The 21426-nt window shown below is 39.9% G+C and overlaps 2 protein-coding genes across 2 annotated transcripts in view; one reads left to right on the forward strand and one right to left on the reverse strand.

The window, feature by feature from the left end:
- LOC127620257 (semaphorin-4A-like) overlaps window positions 1–11237 on the reverse strand; it is a 54150-nt gene extending 42913 nt beyond the window's left edge. Inside the window, exon 1 of the mRNA XM_052093420.1 lies at window positions 11040–11237. The gene's annotated coding sequence lies outside the window, so the exon portion shown is untranslated. The remainder of the gene's footprint in view (window positions 1–11039) is intronic.
- Window positions 11238–16402: 5165 nt separating this feature from the next.
- LOC127620263 (uncharacterized) lies at window positions 16403–21047 on the forward strand. Its single transcript, XM_052093430.1, has 6 exons — window positions 16403–16706; window positions 17278–17607; window positions 17727–18050; window positions 18138–18236; window positions 18785–18819; window positions 19528–21047. The coding sequence occupies exons 1-6, from the start codon at window positions 16661–16663 to the stop codon at window positions 19618–19620; spliced, it is 927 nt and encodes a 308-aa protein (XP_051949390.1). The 5' UTR covers window positions 16403–16660; the 3' UTR covers window positions 19621–21047.
- The last annotated feature ends 379 nt before the right edge of the window (window positions 21048–21426 follow it).

Here is a 21426-nt window from a genome sequence, read left to right on the forward strand (position 1 = left end):
TCACAGTGGACATGCACCTACGATGACAATTTCAGACCCCTCCATGATTTCTAAGTGGGAGAACTTGCAAAATAGCAGGGTGTTCAAATACTTATTTTCCTCACTGTATATATCATTTTGCCATAAATTGTACATTTGTGTCATTTAAAACAATATTAAATTATATTAAAATTATAATAATCTATCATATTTTAAATAATTTTAAGAGATCTTGAGGCCCCCCTAGAAGTGTGCGGAGACCCCATATCAGGTCCCGACCCCCTGGTTGACAACCACTGGTTTAAAAGCTTGGAATCTGGATTGAACAATCTCAACAACTCTTAACTCTTAAGCATTTTAAGGTTTGGCAGATGTAAACTGAACCAGAGTGTGGCTATTTTACAGATGCATGCTGATTTGAATGAGAAATAATGATATTACACATGCATAAATTGTGGGATGTCCGTTCATTTACTGTAAACCTTGTATCATGTCTATTTAAACGAGGATTCATTGCAATCCTGATGAATCGTGAAGTTAAACATAGAGAGGCATACGTAACAATGAATTAAACCAAAATGAGACGTTAAATTAACACTAATTGCTGCAAGCAAAAATATCATAACTACTAATACCACTTTCAGAGTGATATAATCAATTTAATCATCATAATTATCTGTTTATAATATATTGGCCACTAATATATCATGAACTACATGACAGTTCATAGAGACCCCTTCTTTTTCAAGTCAAGTGGTTTTTAATGTTGTTTCAACCATATACAGTTAGTACAGTACACAGCGAAACGAGACAACGTTCCTCCAGGACCATGGTGCTACATAAAACAACATAGTACAAACACAGAACCACATGAGACTACACAACTAAACATAGAGAGCTCCTTCTGTCAAGCTCCAAAAAGGTCCAAAAAACACTATTAATCTGAAGTAGTCCATATGACTTGGTTGTTATATTCCAAATATTCTGAAATAACTTCTATAACTAGTCACTGAAAAGCTTCCCCTCTGCTGCAGCTCTCAAATCTCATTCTACATATTCGATATGGCGTGCACCTGTTTTTAATTACAACACACTAGCACCAACAGTATTTGCCGTTAGAGCTCAGGCCATTTTTTTTTTTTATATGAATGCAGAAACAAATGAGATTTCAGATTACCCTGGTCATAGGGCTTTGCAATAAAACGAATCGGTTACCTAACGTAACCTCGGTTCTCTCTAGACGAGGGAACGAGTATTGCGTAAGCTAACTTACGCTACGGGAAAGATTCATCTTTTCTGAGATATTGAAGCCAAAAAATTATTCTTAATTTTGTATCATTTGTCAACGCAGTGCAGCAACTGCAGACCTTGAGCGGGCTAGCTAGCGAGCTCATTGGTTGCTCTGCGGCAACTGCTGCAGCCTATAGACGAACTTGGGCGAACTCGCGTCCAATGAGAGGCGTCCAGCGCTACTGCATCAAAGCCCGCCAAAATGGGCATGGCTAGAGTGCATATAAGCGTAGTTCGTGAGGCTGGAACCCTGGTTTTCATTGAATGAAGCGTAAAGTCGCCGTGGCGCTGAAGCACGGCCGGCTACGCAATACTCGTTCCTCGTCTAGAGAGAACCGAGGTTATGTTAGGTAACCGATTCGTTCTCTTACGAGAGGTTCTCTCAGTATTGCGTAAGCTAAATTACGCTACGGGAACCCATTGTCAACGCCGCGCGCTCAAGCATCCACTGCATGAGCCCCGGGGTGGGAGGACCCGGGGAGCCCTTGTGAGTGGGGAAATAATATTTGGCCGGCAAGAGTGCGGGCCAGTGTGTGTGTAATACATAAGCACATTGTGGGAAGGGAACGACAGAGCGGCGGTGCCGGTCTGTGTGGAATGAGTCCCATCAGTGCAGCTCACCAGGGGAGCTGTAGCGTATTAAACCGCTAGTAGTTTTGCCAGAAAGGCGGGCACTTCCAGATTGTAAAATCTGACAAAGGTGGAGGGGGAAGCCCAGCCCGCTGCCACACATATGTCGTGAATGGAAATCCCGCTGGACCATGCTCACGATGAGGCCATGCCTCTAGTGGAGTGAGCCCTAATGCCCAACGGGCATGGCAGGTCTTTTGATGCGTATGCGGCAGCAATAGCGTCTGCTATCCATCTAGACAGTGTCTGTTTCGAGGCGGCGAGACCTTTGGTGCGCCCTCCGAACGAAACGAAAAGCTGCTCAGAGGGTCTGAAAGAGGCGGAGCGCGCAGTATACAATCTCAGTGCTCTGACTGGGCAAAGGAGATTGGCGTCGCGTTCAGCTATCGGATGCTGGCAGCGCCGATAGGGAAATGACCTGTGCTCTGAAAGGAGTACCGATCACCTTGGGAACATAGCCGTGTCTAGGCTTTAAAATGACCTTGGAGTCACTTGGTCCAAACTCAAGACACGCAGCGCTGACAGACAGCGCGTGAAGGTCTCCCACACGCTTGACTGATGACAGGGCAGTCAGAAAAACGGTTTTGAGTAAAAGGTATTTCAAATCCACAGATTGAAGCGGTTCGAAAGGGGGCTTTCATAGTTTCGAGACCTATAGAAAGATCCCAGATAGGAACCGATGGGGGCGCGGGGGTTCATCCTTCTAGCTCCCCTGAGGAAGCCGGATGACCAGCTCGCTTTTTCCCAGTGACTGGCCGTGCAGGGTTCAGCGAACGCCGCGACGGCCGGCACATACACTTTGAGCGTGGATGGGGATCTGCCCTTATCCAGCAGCTCTTTGTAAAAACACGAGCAGCGACGACACCCCACATGTCCGTGGGTCCAGGTCTCTGTCGGTGCACCATTTTGAAAACACAGACCATTTTGACGCATAGAGTCTTCTCGTGGAAGGGGCTCTAGCGTGTATGATGGTGTTTATTACCCCTTCTGGCAGAGTGACGGGTAGTCGCTGAGCACCCACGCTGCAGCGCCCAGCGCTCTGGGTGGGGATGCCAGATCATGCCGCGAGCTTGAGAGAGGAGATCTGCTCTCACTGGGATGGGCCACGGCACTGTCAGTGACAGCTGCGTAAGCTCCGGAACCATGTCTGATTCTCCCAACGCGGGGCTATGAGGAGCACCGAGTGACGCTGCTTCCTGATCCTCTGCATTACCTGTGGCAATAGCGAGACGGAGGGAAGGCGTAAAGCGGGCGGTTGGGCCAGTCCTGGGCCAGCTGCCCTCGCTCGAGAAAAATATTGGGCAGTGAGAGTTCTCTTCTGACGCAAAGAGGTCTATCTCTGCTCTGCCGAATATGCGCCATAACTTCTGGACTGTTTGAGCGTGCAGGGACCATTCCCCTGGGGGAATATTGTCTCTGGACAGTCTGTCTGGGCCGCCGCTCAGGTGGCCTGGCACGCGCGTCGCCCTCAGCGAGCGCAGGTGACACTGGGACCAACTCAGTATGCATTTCGTCAGATGGAAGAGGTTCCTGGATCTGACACCGCCCTGACGGTTTAGGTAGGATACCACAGATCTGTTGTCCGAACGGACCAGGACGTGGTGACCCTGAATGACCGGGAGAAAGCGCATGCGCGTACTCGACCGCTATCATTTCCAAACAATTTATGTGAAGGAGCTTTTCCTGAACTGACCATAGGCCAAAAAACGGAGAGCCCTCGCGAGACCGCGCCCCAACCCGTGTTGGACGCCGTCTGTCGAGATGACTTTTCGGCGAGATACAGCTCCCATCGCCACTCCCCGCTGATACCATTCGGCCACTGTCCAGGGCTGCAGAGCTGAAATACAGGTCTGAGTCACCTTGATCGGCTGGCGGCTCAGTGGCCCAAGCCCGGCGAGACGCTGGTGTTTAGCCAATGCTGAAGCGGGCGATGCGCAGTAAACTCAGCTGAAGTACTGCTGCGGCTGAGGCCATGTAACCTAGCACTCTCTGAAATTTTTTCAGAGGCGTGAGGCTGTTCATCTGAAAGGACGCGGCTAGTCGCTGAACACGGTGCGCGCGCTGTGTAGATAAGCGAGCCGTCATTGCCACAGAGTCTAGTTTTATTCCAAGGAAGGAAATTGCCTGACTGGGCTGTAGTGAGCTCTTGGTCCAATTGACTGCAAGACCCAAACTGTTCAGATGGCTGAGGAGAACTGTTCTGTGAGACAGAAGCTCCGTATGTGACTGTGCCATAATCAGCCAGTCATCCAAATAGTTCAGAATTCGCAAGCCCTGACTCCGCAGGGGTGCGAGCGCCGCATCCATGCACTTCGTGAAAGTACGGGTGCTAAAGACAGGCCGAACGGAAGGACGGTGCATTGATAAACCTGGCCGCCGGCTGAATCTCAAGAATGGCCTGTGACGGGATTTATCTGAATCTGAAAATAGGCATCTTTCAGATCGAGAGAGATAAACCAGTCCCCTGGCGCGTATGCGCGAGGAGTTTCCTGATTGTAAGCATTTTGAACGGTCTTTTGCAAGCACCTTGTTCAAAACCCTGAGATCTAATATTGGTCTGAGGCCGCCGTCTTTCTTGGGAACAAGAAAATAACAGCTGTAAAACCCTGACTCGCTCAGCTGAAGGCGGCACTTTCTCTATGGCCCTTTTGCACAGAAGGTTTGCTATTTCTGAACGAAGCATGCAGGCTGCTTCCGTGTTCACAATAGTTTCAAGCCGCTCTGAAGCGGGAGGGCGGCGATCGAACTGTAGCAAATAGCCCTGTTTTATTGTGCTTAACACCCATTTGGATATCCTGGGATAGCTTCCCACGCTTTGAAGCGTAACGCTAGAGGGTGAATGGCCAAATCACCCTGATTGCTGCACACAGCGCGCTGAACAGAATGTGTGAGCACGCTTACTGTGCTTATGCATGACTGCTCGCAGACAGCAGGGACAGGCTGTTCTGTGAGTGACTTCCCGATTGAGGTGAATGGGGAAAGAGTCACATCTGTTAAGTGATGCGCGAGCATAGTCACGGGCACGGGACTTACATACAGAGAAGTGTTTGCTGGCCGTGTGACAGAGCGGGCAGAGAATGGGCACGGATTCGTGGGCGCGTTTATTGACTCTAACACTCGAGCGGGCTGTGTCCGCTTTATGTGAGTGGGCTCTGATAGGAACACGGGAAGTGTAATGCTTTTGTGTAGGGGTGAACACTGGATTGTGGGCACATTTTCTACACATAAGGCATGTTTGCTCTTTACAAGATTTCTTTGGGTCGCCGTGAAAACGGCGTTTGAGTGCAGGCAAGCGGGCAGTATCACCGGCTTGTTGGCTGCTGAATCCACCACTGCAGTAGCTTGAGAGAAGGGGACTGACAGAGGGCTAAGCTTTGACGGCTGTCCGCTGCGGCGGGACTGAGCCATCGTTTTCTCAACAAAGCTAGGAGGACTTCGGTTGCTCAGGTTTCAACGCAATCTTAGGCCGAGGCCCGCGGGGGGGGCGGCGGTCTGCGGTGGCTGTCTGAACGCGACCTAGGGCGGCCGCCCTGTCGACACTGAAAAGTCTGGCTTTGCTGAGCTGGGCGCTGTGAAGAGGCTCGTGCAGGAGGCTGGTCACGTGGGCGGCCTGCAGAGGAGCTAGCGCGACGAGGCAGGAAGAGATTCATGGCTTGGGTGGCTTTCTGGACTTCCGTGAAACGGTCAGCAATGCCACTCACCGCGGAACCGAAGAGACCGGACGGAGAGAGCGGCGTGTTGTCCGTCGCGCTCCTTAGATCTGAAACAGCCTCTGGGTGTCCGCCTTTCTCATCCCATTCTCGAAGGAGGTCCGCTTGGAGGATCTGTAAGACGGCCATGGAATGCAGAGCAGATGCGGCTTGACCGGGCGGCGGCATAGGCGCCGCCAACACAGGCGGAAGTAGTTCTGCAGGCCTAGACGGGAGCACCGGTTTAGACCGCCATCTCGCGGAGGGCGGGCAAAGGTGTGCTGCTACTGAATCCTCTGGATTCCTGGGCCGAGGAGGAGGCTTGGGAGCCTGACCACTCCGCTGTCCGAGCCATGATGGAACAGCAACCCTTATCCTCTGCCTCGTCATCCCAGATGGCAGCAGTGCGCCACTCGGCGGCAACTGCGCTGGCCCGGGGCGGGAGGGTGAAAGCGAGACTCGAGGGAGAGGCTCCGGCGAGGCAGTCGCTTCTAACACCGGTTCCGCAGCCTTTGGGAGCGGGCGCTTATTGCGCTGGCGAACGAAGGCGCGCGGCGGCTTCGGTTTTGCATGCTTCGAGTCGAGCCCGCAGGGTCGACATCGAAGCTCCTCGCAGAGGTCGCATCCGCCGTCAGCGAGGGCGAGCTCTGCATGCTCCCGTCCCAGGCAGAGAGCACAGATGAGGTGGCGGTCTCCGGTGCTGAGAGGAGCGGCATGAGCCGCAGGAAGTGCGAGGCATCTTTAAAAAGACGCCGATACTCTTTTTGTGAAGTTCGCTGAGGAACTTAGCTTGCTCTAAAAAAGGATACGTCGCCGGATGGCGTAGCTCGCAGGATGGCTGAAGGTGGCGAAGACGGCCGGCTTCTTCGAGCGCTGTCCAAGCTTGCTAGATGCCCCTCAAACGGCGACGCGGCTTCCAGTTCAGAGATGCGAAGAGCTTCGCTGAAGAGATGAAAATCAGGGTTCCAGCCTACGAACTACGCTTATATGCACTCTAGCCACGGCCATTTTGGCGGGCTTTGATGCAGTAGCGCGCGGACGCCTCTCATTGGACGCGAGTTCGCCCAAGTTCGTCTATAGGCTGCAGCAGTTGCCGCAGAGCAACCAATGAGCTCGCTAGCTAGCCCACTCAAGGTCTGCAGTTGCTGCACTGCGTTGACAAATGATACAAAATTAAGGATAATTTTTTGGCTTCAATATCTCAGAAAAGATGAATCTTTCCCGTAGCGTAAGCTAGCCTAAGAGAACCTCTCGTAACAGAACGATTGATATATATATCACGATAAAAAAAATCCACGATAAGCTTTTGAGGAATTTTCGATATTTATTGCGTGTCGCTAAAACACAAGCAGTTCGGCTTTCTCAGGCTGCGTTTCCACTGGGGCGGACGAAATCCGCTCAAAGGCGCTCACAGCACTAGGAGAGAGCTTGCTCCGCACCGCTGCCAATCCTACGATCCACCTTGCGAGCATGACGCTCGGCTTTCATAGGAATGAATTGAAAACGCTCTCAGCTTCGCTCACAACGCGCCAATGGTAACGTAGGGTCAGACTGGATGAACTTGCTAATGCTAGCTGCCTTGCTAACAATTAGGTTACGTCGGATTGATTCCATCCGTACCACAAGACTTCATGGCAATGGTCGCGCCCTCTCATCGTCTCTAGTGAAGAGCGCAACAGAACAACAGTGATGTGGACAACAGCTCTGATCTTTCTGCGCTGTAATCTTGAATATTGTTCTCTAGCAAGAAACATGCATCATTTCTGCCCTGTCCCGCTCCGCATGCGTTACCTCTTTTTCCTGCATGTGTGTAGACATGAAGCGCTGCAAGAGTTAACGTGGTTTCAAAGCACCTTTTAGACCATAAAGTTTTTCCTTTCTAAATGTATCTTTATTAATCAGCATGTTACAAGCCTTTAATTATAAACAAATCGATTTCTGTTCTAATTTTGTGAAAATGAATTAGATGTCTGGAATGGATAAGGAAAGACTAAAATTACTAGTTGGTAGACTAGTCTCTCACTTTAATGAAAATATACAAATGTTTTCTACATTTTCTCTCGGGACACCCCTGAACCCACATTCAGCATCATTCCACAGTCACAAGGGCTTCTATGCCCCACACTTGTGTATCTGAATCTAAAGAAATATTAAAAAAATTTCAGTTTAATGTAAAAATATTCCAACAAATACTGGACTGCTGTCACTATGCGTCAGAACAAACAGATGATCTTTTAACATTCATTTTCAATTGATAAACGGTAAAAGATGGTAAAATTGGTAAAAGATCCCACAGACCCCACTGCATTGGCCATCTCTGGACCCCCTGTGCAGTTTTGTAGAGACTATTTGGACTGTTTATAATTTATTTTTTCTTCTTTTCTTCCGTCAACTTTGAAATAAAAAAAAGAAAGTGCAATGTGTACATTTATATTGTGATAAATATTGATATCGAACAATATGAAAATCGTGATAACAATTTTGGCCATATCACCCAGCCCTACCTGGTCACTATAAACTGTCATTGTAAAAGACCTGGAAGAATGCCGTACACTTGGAATATAGTGCACAAGTCCTATGGACTATTTTTATTTTTAAGATTCTTTAAAAATTCTCTTTTAATGTTCAAAAGAAAGAAATAACACCATATGGGTTTGGAACTAGCCTAGGCTGATTATATAATGACATAATTTTCATTTTAGGACAAACCATTCCTTTACATACTGATTAAATGTTATAAATTCAAATTTATGAGGTTTGATATCATCAAATTATGAGTTTTGAGATCATCTAATCTAATAAATGGATTAAAATCATGCATAAAAAGGTATAAAGTAAAAAAAAAAAAAAAATGGTGTTGCATCAAATAAATAGAAAAAAAAAACAATGATGTTAAAAAAAAAAAAACAGGCATAAGCCTTACATCAAGATGATGCAGAGAAATCTGCCTCTGGAAGAGCATTCAATAATGCCCTGAGGGAAAAACGATGGTGGCATTTGCGTGCAAGAAGGTAACTCGTCTTAGTCTGTGGAGGAAAGCGATGAGTTAGTGAAGGGGAAGAAAATTGCTCTCTCAGTGAAAGCTTTTGATCCCCATGCACAGTTGCCATGACTACAACTGATATGATTACCAGGCAGCACAGGTGTTATGTGTGTGCCAGTGTGCTGATGCATGTTATAAAAGCCGACACGCAAAGGCATGGTGCGAGAATGCGAGAATGAAAATAACTTGTGCGTATTTGTTTTCTGAATGAAATCCAACAAAACAACCACAATACTGCTCCAGGCAATTTGTGATGTAAGGTTTGTTGTGCTCCAAGAAAGAAATGAAAACAAAACCAAGAGCAAAGAAATGGCGTTTGGGTGATTTGTGCCTCTGGATAACAATGAGAGGACAGACAGATTTGACAAGAAATAACATTTTATGAATCTATTTGTCTTCATTTAGAACAGAATACCTACATTTATTTTTTATAAAACCATTTTGTAAAATGTTGGGCTTAAAAGTGTTCTTGATCTATTTTCCTTTAAAAATACACACCACTTAGCTTAAAAACAGTTTAAAGCTAATGCTACCTTCTAACTAGGTACTTTATGAAAATATTAACTTTAATAATTAAATTTTATTCATTTTTCATAATTTTGGTCACATTTAAGCTTTTTAAAAATGAAAAAAATCAATGCATTTAATTAATAAATATAATATTTGTTAAATATTTAAATGATTTGATGGTACAAGACTATGCAATGACATGTCTGGAACCGCCCTAAAGGGGCCCCCTTTCAATGAGCTTGCAGTCAAAAGTTTTGTAGTTTCAGAGCGTCAATTAAATGATGGACCATGAAGCGGATTTACCTGTCCGGGCATATTAAAAGGAAACGAAAGCAAGAGGAAAAGGCCCTTTCAGCCTGGGGCCCCCAGAGTCCCTAGAAATGCCCCTGGTTGTGTACTGTGCATTTAGAGAGCGGTGGTACTGCTGTACAGAACTTTTAGAAGAATTTCTCAGCTCTGTAGGTCCATATAATGTAAGTGAATGGGTGGCAACATTTTAAAGCTAAAGAAACAAACATAAATCAGCATAAAAATAATCCATAAGACTCTAGTGTTTAAATCAGTATCTTCAGAAGTGATGTGATGGGTGTGGATGAGAAACAGAGAAACAGATCACTTTCACATTTTTCTTGTGTTTTTGGTGATTCACATTCTTCTCTGCATATCGCCCCCTTCTGTCAAGCAGAAAATTACAAATATTGATCTGTTTCTCACCCGCAATTATCATATCACTTCTGAAGACATGGATTTAACCACTGGAGCCTTATGAATTACTTTTATACTGCCTTTGCTTTTTGGAGCATCAGAAATTTGGCCTACAGAGATCAAATATTAATTTAAAAATCTGAATTTGTGTTCTGCAGAAGAAAGTCATACATGTCTGGGATGGCATGAGGGTGAGTAAATGTTGAGAGAATTTCTTTTTTGGGTAAACTAGGCCTATCTCTTTAAAGTGATAAAATGTAATATTCTGTCATCATTTCTCTACCCTCATGTTGTTCCAAACCAGTGTGAGGCTTTGTAATAAGTGGAACACAAAATATGTTAGACAGAATGCTAGAGACTGAGTCTCGGTCACCATTCACTTTCAAAATATATATATAATTCACTGAAAGTAAACATTCTGTCAAATATCTCCTTATTGTGTTGCATGGAAGAAAGAAAGTCATAAAGGTTTGGAACAACATGATGGTGAATGATGACAGCAAAATGTGTTTAGCAGAAGAAAGGAAGTCATACACATCTGGGATGGCATGAGGGTGGGTAAATGTTGAGAGAATATTATTATTTTTTTTGTGTGAACTATCTCTTTAAACCACTCGAGTATGCTGCCGATCTTTGAACTTTTTGGACCCAAACTTGCATTTCTTTGACATAAGGGTGAGTACATGATGAAAGAATGATCATTAATAGGTGTATTAATACCTATATATCCCATATTCCGATATCTCATTGTGAGCAATCGGTAAGACCAGGACAAATGTCAGTTTAGGAAAACATAAAAACTGCCAAATTAACTCAGAATCAGCCAACAAGCCCACCAGTCGAAAACTAAAACATCCTGCAAACATGGACATACAGGATGAGAAGCACGTGTTTTTCTATCTCCCTCTTTTCGCCAAAGATCTTGTAAACAGTGCTTACTTATTATATAACCCCCCAGCACCAATGCTAAATCATCAGTATGATTGACGCAAGACTTACACGGTTGTACAACTCAACTTTACATGACGCCAACCGTCCACTTTCAGCACAAACACATTTTACTCTCATTTATTTGTCATAATAACCGTTTAGGGTTCAACCAACAAAAGTAAGTCTTTACTGACTTGAGATCAAATTTGACCAATACATTTGAACTTTTAAAGGCTGTGCAACGGTTTCATGGTTGTACTCACATCACAATGTGCGTCTCCGGGATCGGTTATGTTGTGCTCTCGTGTGTTGTGTTGTGTTGTGTTATGATAGTCCTCCGATCATGAATATTGTTTCTGAATTACAAAAAAACTCAAACCGACGTTCCTAATCGATGTTAGAAAATCAGAAACACAAAGCCGCTGTCTAGTGGCAGAACTCGTTATAATCCAGAGTTGCTCGTCCACATGTATACGCCAGTATCTTTGTGTCTGTGCACGCTGTTGATAGTCGTTGTGTCCACTAGGGGCTGTTACACTTTACACGAGCGCCATCTAGCGGTCACACAAGAACAGCATGGCGCCTAATGAAGACTCTTCCTACTACACTATTTACTAATGTATCATTATGTACAGTATATATATAGGCTTACAGACTTTACATACTTGGGGAAGATGAGAGAAGAAATGTGATCTGTGACATTCTATCATGCTGGATATTTAAAATGGTTGATGTCTATTTGTTAATTGGGGATTTTATTTTGTGACAGTTATGAATCTGTATGTCGCTATTTCTTATAACCTATAGGCTAATTGAGTGGAATCATTCAATCAATTCCATTCAATAAAAATATGGACATCTAAATATGTATCTGTAAAATATAAAATCCATTGAAATGCTTAACTTTCAGATTAATCTCTTAGACTAGGATTCTGTCATTTGATTTGTCTGTCATTATTCAATTATTCAACTAAATTGTGAAAATGCATAATGACACAGAATATTTTTTTAGTATTTTAAATGTCAAAACCAAAAAAATATATTTTTTGCTCACTGTAAGTAAATTTCCCTAATTTTAACAGTAAAAGAATGTAAAAAAGGCTACAGTATTTGGTTAACAGGTAAGTTACTTTAACATATGGTAAAAAAATATAAAATATATAAAAAGACAATATATGTCATATATGGGGGGTCCTGTGTTATATTTCATGTAGTTTAGTTAATGTTTATTGCATCATTTTATTGTTACATGTGTTGTGTTTGTAAACATGTTTATTAATTATTGCTCCTGTAAAGGTCACTCTTGATGAATTTTAAGTCATCATGTGACCTTTCGTAGTTACTATGGTGATTAATAATTAATTTTCCTGAAGGTTAGAAAATTACATTTCTATAATTTCATCATATAAACAGTTGGGAACCATAAAATATACAGGCAACAACAGGACATTCCGTAAAGCCTGAAACTTGGTCGCCTTATCATTTCTGGTGACCACAGCTGCAGATATTTTACAGTAAATGTAATAGATTTCTTTTTACAGAGCTGTAAATGTCAGATGACAGCTGGGACAAGTTTTCTCTGAAGGGGCTTCTTGCTCCAGGATCATCTTACATCAGTAGTGGGGTAAAATGTCCCTTTGTCCTATTTTTTTATTTTGTGCAATGAAAACTAAATTATCACATTTTTCTATTTATATCCTGTGATAATATTTTAGATGATGCATGATTCACATGTACATGCCAAACTTATATCTAAATATGTTACAATTTAAAAGTAAATGTATCTTGTTCTTAAAGGGATGCTTCACCCAAAAATGAAATTTCTCTCATTATTTACTGACCCTCATGCCATTCCAGATGTGTATGACTTTATTTCTTCAACAGAACTCAAACAAATTTTTAAAAGAATATATCAGCTTTTTAGGTCAAAACAATGCAAATGAATGGCGATCAGACCATTCATTTGCAAGACTCCAGTGGTTTAATCCATGTCTTCTGAAGTGATGTGATTGGTGTGGGTGAGAAACAGATAAATATTTAAGTCCTTTTTAAATCTCCACTTTCACTTTGGGAAAAAGAGTGCGAGATGTTGATTTGAATATGCTAAGTAGATGTAAGACAAGTAAAAAAAGATCAATCACAATTCCATATTCCACATGTCATTCGCAATATGTAAATTATAAGGAGTATTTTCAAACTTCAATCTTAAATGTCTTTCAAAAATAACACGTTTACAAAAAACATAAAGAAATAGCACACCCACTGTCGGATTAAAACAAACAAACCCCAAATGCTGAGGAATAGCAATCCAATACTGCCTTGCAAGTATTGGATTTTTTTCTAAAAAAAAATAAATAAAAAAAATGGGAGTGTTTATAATGCACACAAGTGCATTGTTTTGAAGTTTTCTTTTTCCTGCTTGACCATATCTGAACAGAAATATGTCACATATAGCCCAACCAACCATGCCTCCTCTGCAATATGCAAGTCAAGTCAAGTCAAGTGGTTTTTATTGTCGTTTCAACCATATACAGTTAGTACAGTACACAGCAAAACGAGACAACGTTCCTCCAGGACCATGGTGCTACATAAAAACAACAAAGGACCAACATAGGACCACATGAGACTACACAACGAAATAAAATACCTATATAAACTACCTACAAGTGAACTATATAGCTAATGTGAGTGATTCAATTAAAAATTGGAATCAAACTTTTTAACTATGGGCATAGTTAGGCCTAATGGATAGAATTCGAACCCCGTGTAATTAGCCACAGTATTGTTGTTAGGTCACCACATACACAGTAAATGTATTTAGCTGTGATTTGACAAGCATTCATATTTACTCATATATATATATATATATATATATATATATATATATATATATATATATATATATTATTAATGATTAAACTTACCAGGCTTTCTCAAGGCTACACATTAGGCTAATGTAATTTCATTGACCTCGATTTCTCCTTCGATTATCCCAGATATATTAAAGACTTCAATAGGTTGAAAGCTCAATTTAGCGTTCGTGCTCAAATAAAAGATGAAGCCTTAACCATTCATCACTAGGAGTAACACTAAAGCCCACCAAGCCAAACGCGCAATATTACACCATTGCATAAGTTAGTACACAATGCAACACAAGTTACTGACCGAGACTGTCGTCGGTATGACTTGCTCTGGCTTTCATCTAAAGGTCACGAAATAACACGACAGCCAAGCGGGCGGAAAGATTACTAATAGGAGCAAAGAAGATTTGAGGCTTAGCAACGAGTTGCTTGTACACTTCACTGTAATGTTGCTTATTGTCTGTTTGACTTGTATTGTGGCTGAAATCAAATCTGTGGTGTGCTGATATAATTGGCTGATTTGAAATAGGCCTATGTGCAGCAGCAATTCTCAAGAGCAATATTTGAAGGGGACACCAAGGTTTTTTTTGTTGTTGCCCCGTTTGCATTTGTATTATTTTATTTCTTAAACAATTATTTTAAGAATATATCATTATATTATTTACAATAAACATATTTTAATGATATTTTAGGGGGGACAACCCTCAGATGGGGGGGGGGTCCTGACCCCCTCGACCCCCCCGCGATTTCCGCCTGTGACTATGTGCAATGTGCTTGGGTGTGATAGTCTTATCTCAATTTATTTGTTTTAATGTAATTATTTATCGATTTATGTATTTGTTGATTGCTTAAACAAAACATATCTGTCTCTATTGAAAATAGTTTAAAAAGAACATTCTGACGCAATAATACACCTGACCATATCCTCACTCGATCATGCTTTAACCCCAAAACGCTTTTTAACTACAATTTACAAACAGGGTTGGGAGGGTTACATTTGACATGTATTCCACTACAGATTACAGAATACATGCTGTAGAATTTAATTTTCCATTAGATTACTCAAGGTCAGTAATGTATTCTAAATACTTTTGATTACTTCTTCAGCACTGGTAGATTTGTTCACTTGTTTTGACTATAAAAACTTTATAAATAAATACATGTTAAAATTACATTCTCTGTAAAACCTAAATATCTTATGCAGTGTTATTTCTAAATCAAATTGATCTGGTTTTAATGATTTTAGATATTTTTACAGGAAAACAGTATAACAATTATTATCAAGAATATGATTTTTGCCCTAATATCAAAGGTGTTACTAGAAAAAAATTAATTATGATCTAATGTGAATTTTCTTGATAATAAATATGATTGTGTCTGGTAACATGTGAATGTAAAACAGCATTTTAGCTTAGCATAAATCTGACAATTTACACAAGTTTTATTTCTATTTCTTCTGCTCCAAACTTACTTCTCTGTCTGCTCATATGAATGTAACATCATAAGAAAGTGTTTCAAATACATAATCCATTACATGTTTACATTTATGCATTTGGCAGACGCTTTTATCCAAAGCGACTTACAGTGCAATTATTACAGGGACAATCCCCCTAAGCAACCTGGAGTTAAGTGCCTTACTCAAGGACACAATGGTGGTGGCTGTGGGGATCGAACAACAACCTTCTGATTAACAGACCTGTGCTTTAGCCACTACGCTACCACCACACCAAGATGTATTTCTTATAAATGACGAGGTATTTTGATATGCCAGGTGTTCCTCTATTAAGGTGTCTTTGGTCATGAGAATTGGCTTTTTAAACATTATATATATATATAAAGATAATTTTCATTACTTTATGTGGGTCATATATGACCCATGTGTTTACTATGGTGTTCAATGCATTTTTCAATTAATTAATCAATTGCACTGTAGTCGTGTCCACACATACAGCCTTTTCCAGAAAATGACCTTTAATTTCCAGTTCAGAGGTCATATGAGAACAACCCTTTTGAAAACACTGGTAAATTTTGCTCTGCCAATTTTCCTTAATGCGAAGTTGTAACATTATTACCTAAACATTTCCTGAATGATGGTATGTGTGAACAGCACATTGAATAAATGTACCAGTAAAGGCAACACAACCATTTTCCTGTATTTTACCTGGTTGCTTGTGTGAATGGGGCCATTGATTGTTTTCAGTTTCCATTTGTTATGTAATTAAACATGTTAAATACCATGTTCATGTTTCATATGTGTTGTATGCAATAGAAAGTTGTCATTCAGCCGATGCTTTTATCCAAAGTGCATGACATTATGTTTTTTACAGGGAATGTTATCATAGAGCAACATGAGGTTATGCCCAGTTCATGGCAAGGGCACAATGGTCAGCTCATGGACCACTCAATAGAACCTGCAATTTTCTTTTGTCAGTACCCTGCACTTCAAAGATTTATGTCTATTTTACCACCACACATATTTTCACATTTAACACCATCACCCAAAGCTTTTCATTTCTAATGTGACTGAAAGTCTTCTGAATTGAATACAATCAACCATTTAAAATGTAAATTATAAATACAATTATAATTAGTTAATTTTAATTGGGAAAGAAAAGTAGTTTTTATAAATAATAAGCATCTAGATTTCAAATGCATTGAATGAGTATAAGGTTGCATGTTCGAGGGTTAATTTCCACCAGTGCATTGTCATGTCATCTTGTCAGCATCAGTTGTAGATTGCAGTTGCATTTAACTGCAAGCCAGTCCACTGGTCTGTATAATACAGGCATTTAAAATGAAAGTATTTGACAGGCCTATAGCCCTGTATCATGTTTATGCTTTATATTAGTATGTCTAAGTATTTCAGCATACATTTAATGTACTAATCTGGTATCGGATGAGATCTGGCACTTGATATCATGTGATGTTGAGTCTCACTGATGTCAATGTCAATTTGGACAGTTTGAGGTTTATCACAAACACCAGCCAAGTGAAGTGAACACTGGACATTTAGTTTTTTCATCATGGCAGCTGGCACAATGTTTCTTTTTTACTTCTTTGCTTTGGGAGGTAAGTGAATTGCATTTCTCTTTATGTAATTAACATAAAAAAAAATATACAGCAGCCTATTTGATAAGGAAGCCACAATGAAGTAATGGTTATTCTTTTGATCCTTTCATTTTCACGCTGTTAAATTGAACATGTTTATTCGGCACCTTAAGAATAGCTTATTTAACCCTTAAAACATTTTACAGTTGAATAAAATGTTGTTTTTTTATACTTTAATTATAAACAGTTTTTTTTATGGTTTTGACTGAATAAAACAGTTTATTTATCACATGAAGCACCTTTATGTTAACTGACATTTTTACAGTCTGTCCTACTGTAATATTGTATTATAGCAATTCTATATTTAGAAATTCTCATTTTAATACTGCTTCTCCATTTGTAATCCTTTTTTTTTCTTTCAATATATAAAGAAATGTATAAATGAACCATTTAAATCCATTTTTCTGAGTGTGGCCAATATAGGCCACTGCACATTTATCCCTTATTACAGTATTGGTCTGTTATTGGACGTGGGGTTTCTTTTTGTCCGTATATTTGCATTAATTTTTATTTTATTTTTTTTTTGTTACAGCTGTTTATAGTAATTTACAGCAGTTTCCCGGGTTAATGGAGGTGCCGATCGCTAGCGACATTAATCTCAACTGCCACAAATCGGATATGTTGATATCTTGTGACCACATTTCTTGGTTTAAAGTATCCACAAGTACAAGAGAGATGAAAGCAATAACCGTTGTGAGGGATCATAAAAGCCACTCAACTGTGTCGCATCCCAACAATCAGAACCAAATGTGCACTGGCATCATCCCTAATGCCACCCTGAAGGACTCCGGCACTTACTATTGCTTTGGATTTTATAGTGTTTTATCTTATATTGGCAATGGCACCATCGTAGTTGTCATGGGTACGTGCACAAAGCAGAGAAAGACTTTTGTCATTATCAATAGCTAATATTTATTACTTGACTTTTATTAATCACTGCATTATTTTTTTGAACAACTCGATTGTGATTGTTACGTTTAGATCCCAATGCCAACCCCTCCATAACAGTGTTCATATCGGAGGACAACACCGGAGCAACTACTAACGATAATTACCCATCCATCATCCCTCTCCAGTGTCTGGTGATGGGGGTAGTTCACTCTCAAATCCGCGTGGTATGGATGATAGATCAGAAAGAGCGCATTGAATGGACGGAGTCGAGCTGGACAGACGACAGCGATTCTTCAACACAATTCATACGAGCTCATGCCTCTGTTTCAGCTAAGGAATATACAACGGGTTTTGAATTTAAGTGCATCGTCGAATTTAATGGAAAGACAATCTCCAAAAGTCTGCAAATTAGAGGTGAAATCTTTCTTTACATCCGTGCCTACGTTTAACGGTAATATTTGTTTTAATCCTTGATTTAATACACTATTCTTCACCGTTCAGGCTCAGATTCAGCATGCGCATTGTTGCTGTACGCGGGCTCTGGAGCAGCTTTACTTATCATTACTGTAGCTGTGATCGTATTCGCTTACTCACGCCGAGGTACATATCAATATAGTTTACTATACTAGTCTAAAGAAGTTACGAAAATGGACATCAATGTAGGCTGCAGCCAAGGGCGTAGAATATGTGGGGGATGTTGGCAACACGTCCCCCTAACTTTCAATAAAACCAAAGTTCATCCACCACACCTTTTCACAGGGAAAATGTTTTAATTCTGTGTCTTTCATACAGCAAATGTGTAAATGTGTAAATGCAAACATTAAAATTCACTGGCCGTTCATGTAATTAATTCAATAAAAAAATGTAAACGATTGTTAGCCCTATATATATATATATATATATATATATATATGTATATATATATATATATATATATATATATATATATATATATATATATATGTATACATATATATATATATATATATATATCTTATATATTTATGTTCTTGCTAATCATTCTGTCCCCTCACTTTTTAAATGATTTCTCCGCCCCTGGCTACTGCTACATTTGTGGATTCTACCTTGAAAACGAAATGTTGCACATTATTAATCTGAATTGCTGAATAATTGTTTTATTATTTCAGGTCTAGCAGCAGGTGAACACACAGGCATCCATACGGTATATATACAGTGCATTATTCCAGTCTATTTTCTCTATTGTAGCTAAATTATCAGTTTGGATTGTTGCCTAATAGTGTTTTCAAAGTTTTTTTTAATGCAGAGCACCCCCAAATATTCCTTAGACATATAGGTCACCATATTTTCATGTATACAGGCCAATTAAACTGTGATAAAAAAAAAAAAAAGTGTTATTGTATAGGGACAATTTAAACTATTGGCTTTTATATTGGTATTGTACAAAAGCCGAAATAAATCTTTTAATATTGTCAGGAAAATATTTAGCCTAATTTATATTAAGGTATCTTTTTTCTACCTTGCATTGAGCAATGTTGAATGTATGAACCTAAAGAGAAAAAAATTGTACAACATTAACATTTTCAAATTACTTGAATTATTATTTTTATTGTTATTTTTTTGATTTATGAATACTATTTTTCTTTCTCTGAAATTTTCCACGGACCCCTTAGAACCCCCTTGTGTGTCTCGAACCCTAGATTGAAAACCCCTATAGCCTCGGTTTTACATGGAAGACAATAATTACACTATTAAAATGTCACATTCTTACAGAAGCTTGTGGAGTAAAACTGAGGCATTCATTTGCATCTGTCATCTATTTACTGTGAAGAAACCTATCGTTTGTAGTATTTTTATTATTATTATTTACTCATAATGACATTTCAGTAATCTATACCTTCTTTCTTAACAGGAAGTGGTATATGCAGATTTGGACCCAATCAAATTTCTGCAACACAGAACCGCAACAATTCAGCCGAAATTCGATGAAAGCCTACAAATGTAAACATTCAGTTTTCACTTGATTTAGGCAATGACTTGTATGTACTGTACAGGAATTTTGGATGGAAAGAAAAATCAGTTGTATTTCTTTTTTGTTTTGAGTGTAAAAAAAAAATAGTGCAAAAGAAAAGATTATTCAATGTCCTTTTTTGTCCGGAAGCAAAATAAGGCCATCCAACACATTGGATGTACAGTTGCCATGTAAATTAGTAAGTAAATTGGTTGCCTGAGAGATTCAGAGGGAATTAACTGGAAAATGAATTAACTGAATTAGCCATGCCCACACTTTCCAAAACCCTGCAATCCAAAAATACCAAATTAACTTTATTGAGACCGACATCATGCAGAAACGGTTGTTAAAAACAGTAGCAAAATAGCACCCTCATCAATAGCACCTTTTATGAATAGCATGGCATAAAAATGGCATTAAGACTCAATAATTTGCCTAAACTACAACACTATGAGAACCCACAAAATCATTGACAGGTCGAAAACCTCATTGCTCGTGGATGGCATACACATTTTTATTTGCTTTTTACAGTCTAGAGCTGCCACAGAGACAGGTGAGATATCTCAGGACTCCTATTTCATTAATGTCTTTTTGCATACCTTTTCATAAAAAAATTGCTTACAGCACATTTAAGCATGTTTATCACTTTCACTATTCTTCTTAGCAAAGGTAGTTAAAAAAAACTTTTAAAAAGGTTAACATTGGATAAGTTATGCATTATATGCTATACTGAAAAAAATGTTTACCTAAAAATGTGCTTCATTTGGTAACATCTACATTAACTGGTTTTGTTGAGTAAAAATGTTAATTAACTTCAACCTAATTACATTAGGTTACACAAACAAAACTAATTTTAAGTTTATTACCTAAGTTAGAACAGGGTAGAATCATCTCCTAATTGTACAAATTGCAGTTCATCACTTTTTACAGTGTAATTTGTCTTCGACAGTAAACAGTATGTTTGAAATTATGTGCATATGCATTTCAATTGTGTGAAGGGTTGAAAAACCACAATGTATACTAACAATAAAACGCGTGGGTATCATGATGGCCTTTCTGTTCTTTTCTGAGCACTGTGTGGTTTGGCCATAGTAAAAAAGTGCATGAATACATACAGAGCAGGATGTTAGAGATGAGGGTGTACTATGACATATACATTCCTAAAGACTGCCATGTAAATAACTGCATTGTTGTGGATGTTATGATGTGTTGACCAATAAATGGGCTCACATTTATTTAAGGAATATAATGATTAAAATGATATGTATTCTTAATGTAACACAGTAAACAATAAAAAAAAAAAATAAAATAATAATGAGTCAGAAACTGAAGTGAATTACAGCAAAGTCAATAACACTGAGTACCTTATTCCCAAATTGGAGAAACATTGCATTCTGTTCATTGCATTTTGTTCATTAGTATATAGCACCCTGTAATGCTTTACGACTTCGTTTGTAAAAATCCCTTAAAAACACCTGAACTATTCAATGGGAAATGAAATATATTTTACAATAATTTATATTTAAGCTGTTCATAAAATACATATTTTATGCACATATAGATGTCTGAAGAGCAGTGTGTAGAGACCATATTGTCAATTTGCAAGCAAAGTTGTGGGCGTTGAGCATTGGCCTTCTTCTCTCACCATGCTGCTCTTTTTCATCTTCCATACGTGTGGTTAGATCAAAACAAGAGGCAGCCTCCAGCTTATACTTGTCAAATAGAGCAACTGACAAGAGGAACACCTGCTAAGTATTGACCTTTCTGGTGAAATTGGGAACTGTAGGTTGACATTTCTTT

Source organism: Xyrauchen texanus, chromosome 26 (assembly GCF_025860055.1).
Source record: "Xyrauchen texanus isolate HMW12.3.18 chromosome 26, RBS_HiC_50CHRs, whole genome shotgun sequence".
NCBI lineage: Eukaryota > Metazoa > Chordata > Actinopteri > Cypriniformes > Catostomidae > Xyrauchen > Xyrauchen texanus.

Excerpts from the sequence above, each read along its gene's own strand:
- LOC127620263 (XM_052093430.1), top strand. The coding sequence starts at position 16,661 with ATGGCAGCTGGCACAATGTTTCTTTTTTACTTCTTTGCTTTGGGAG. Across the intron at positions 18,051-18,137 it reads CAAAAGTCTGCAAATTAGAG|GCTCAGATTCAGCATGCGCA; the intron begins GTGAAATCTTTC and ends TTCACCGTTCAG. Across the intron at positions 18,237-18,784 it reads ATTCGCTTACTCACGCCGAG|GTCTAGCAGCAGGTGAACAC; the intron begins GTACATATCAAT and ends TTATTATTTCAG.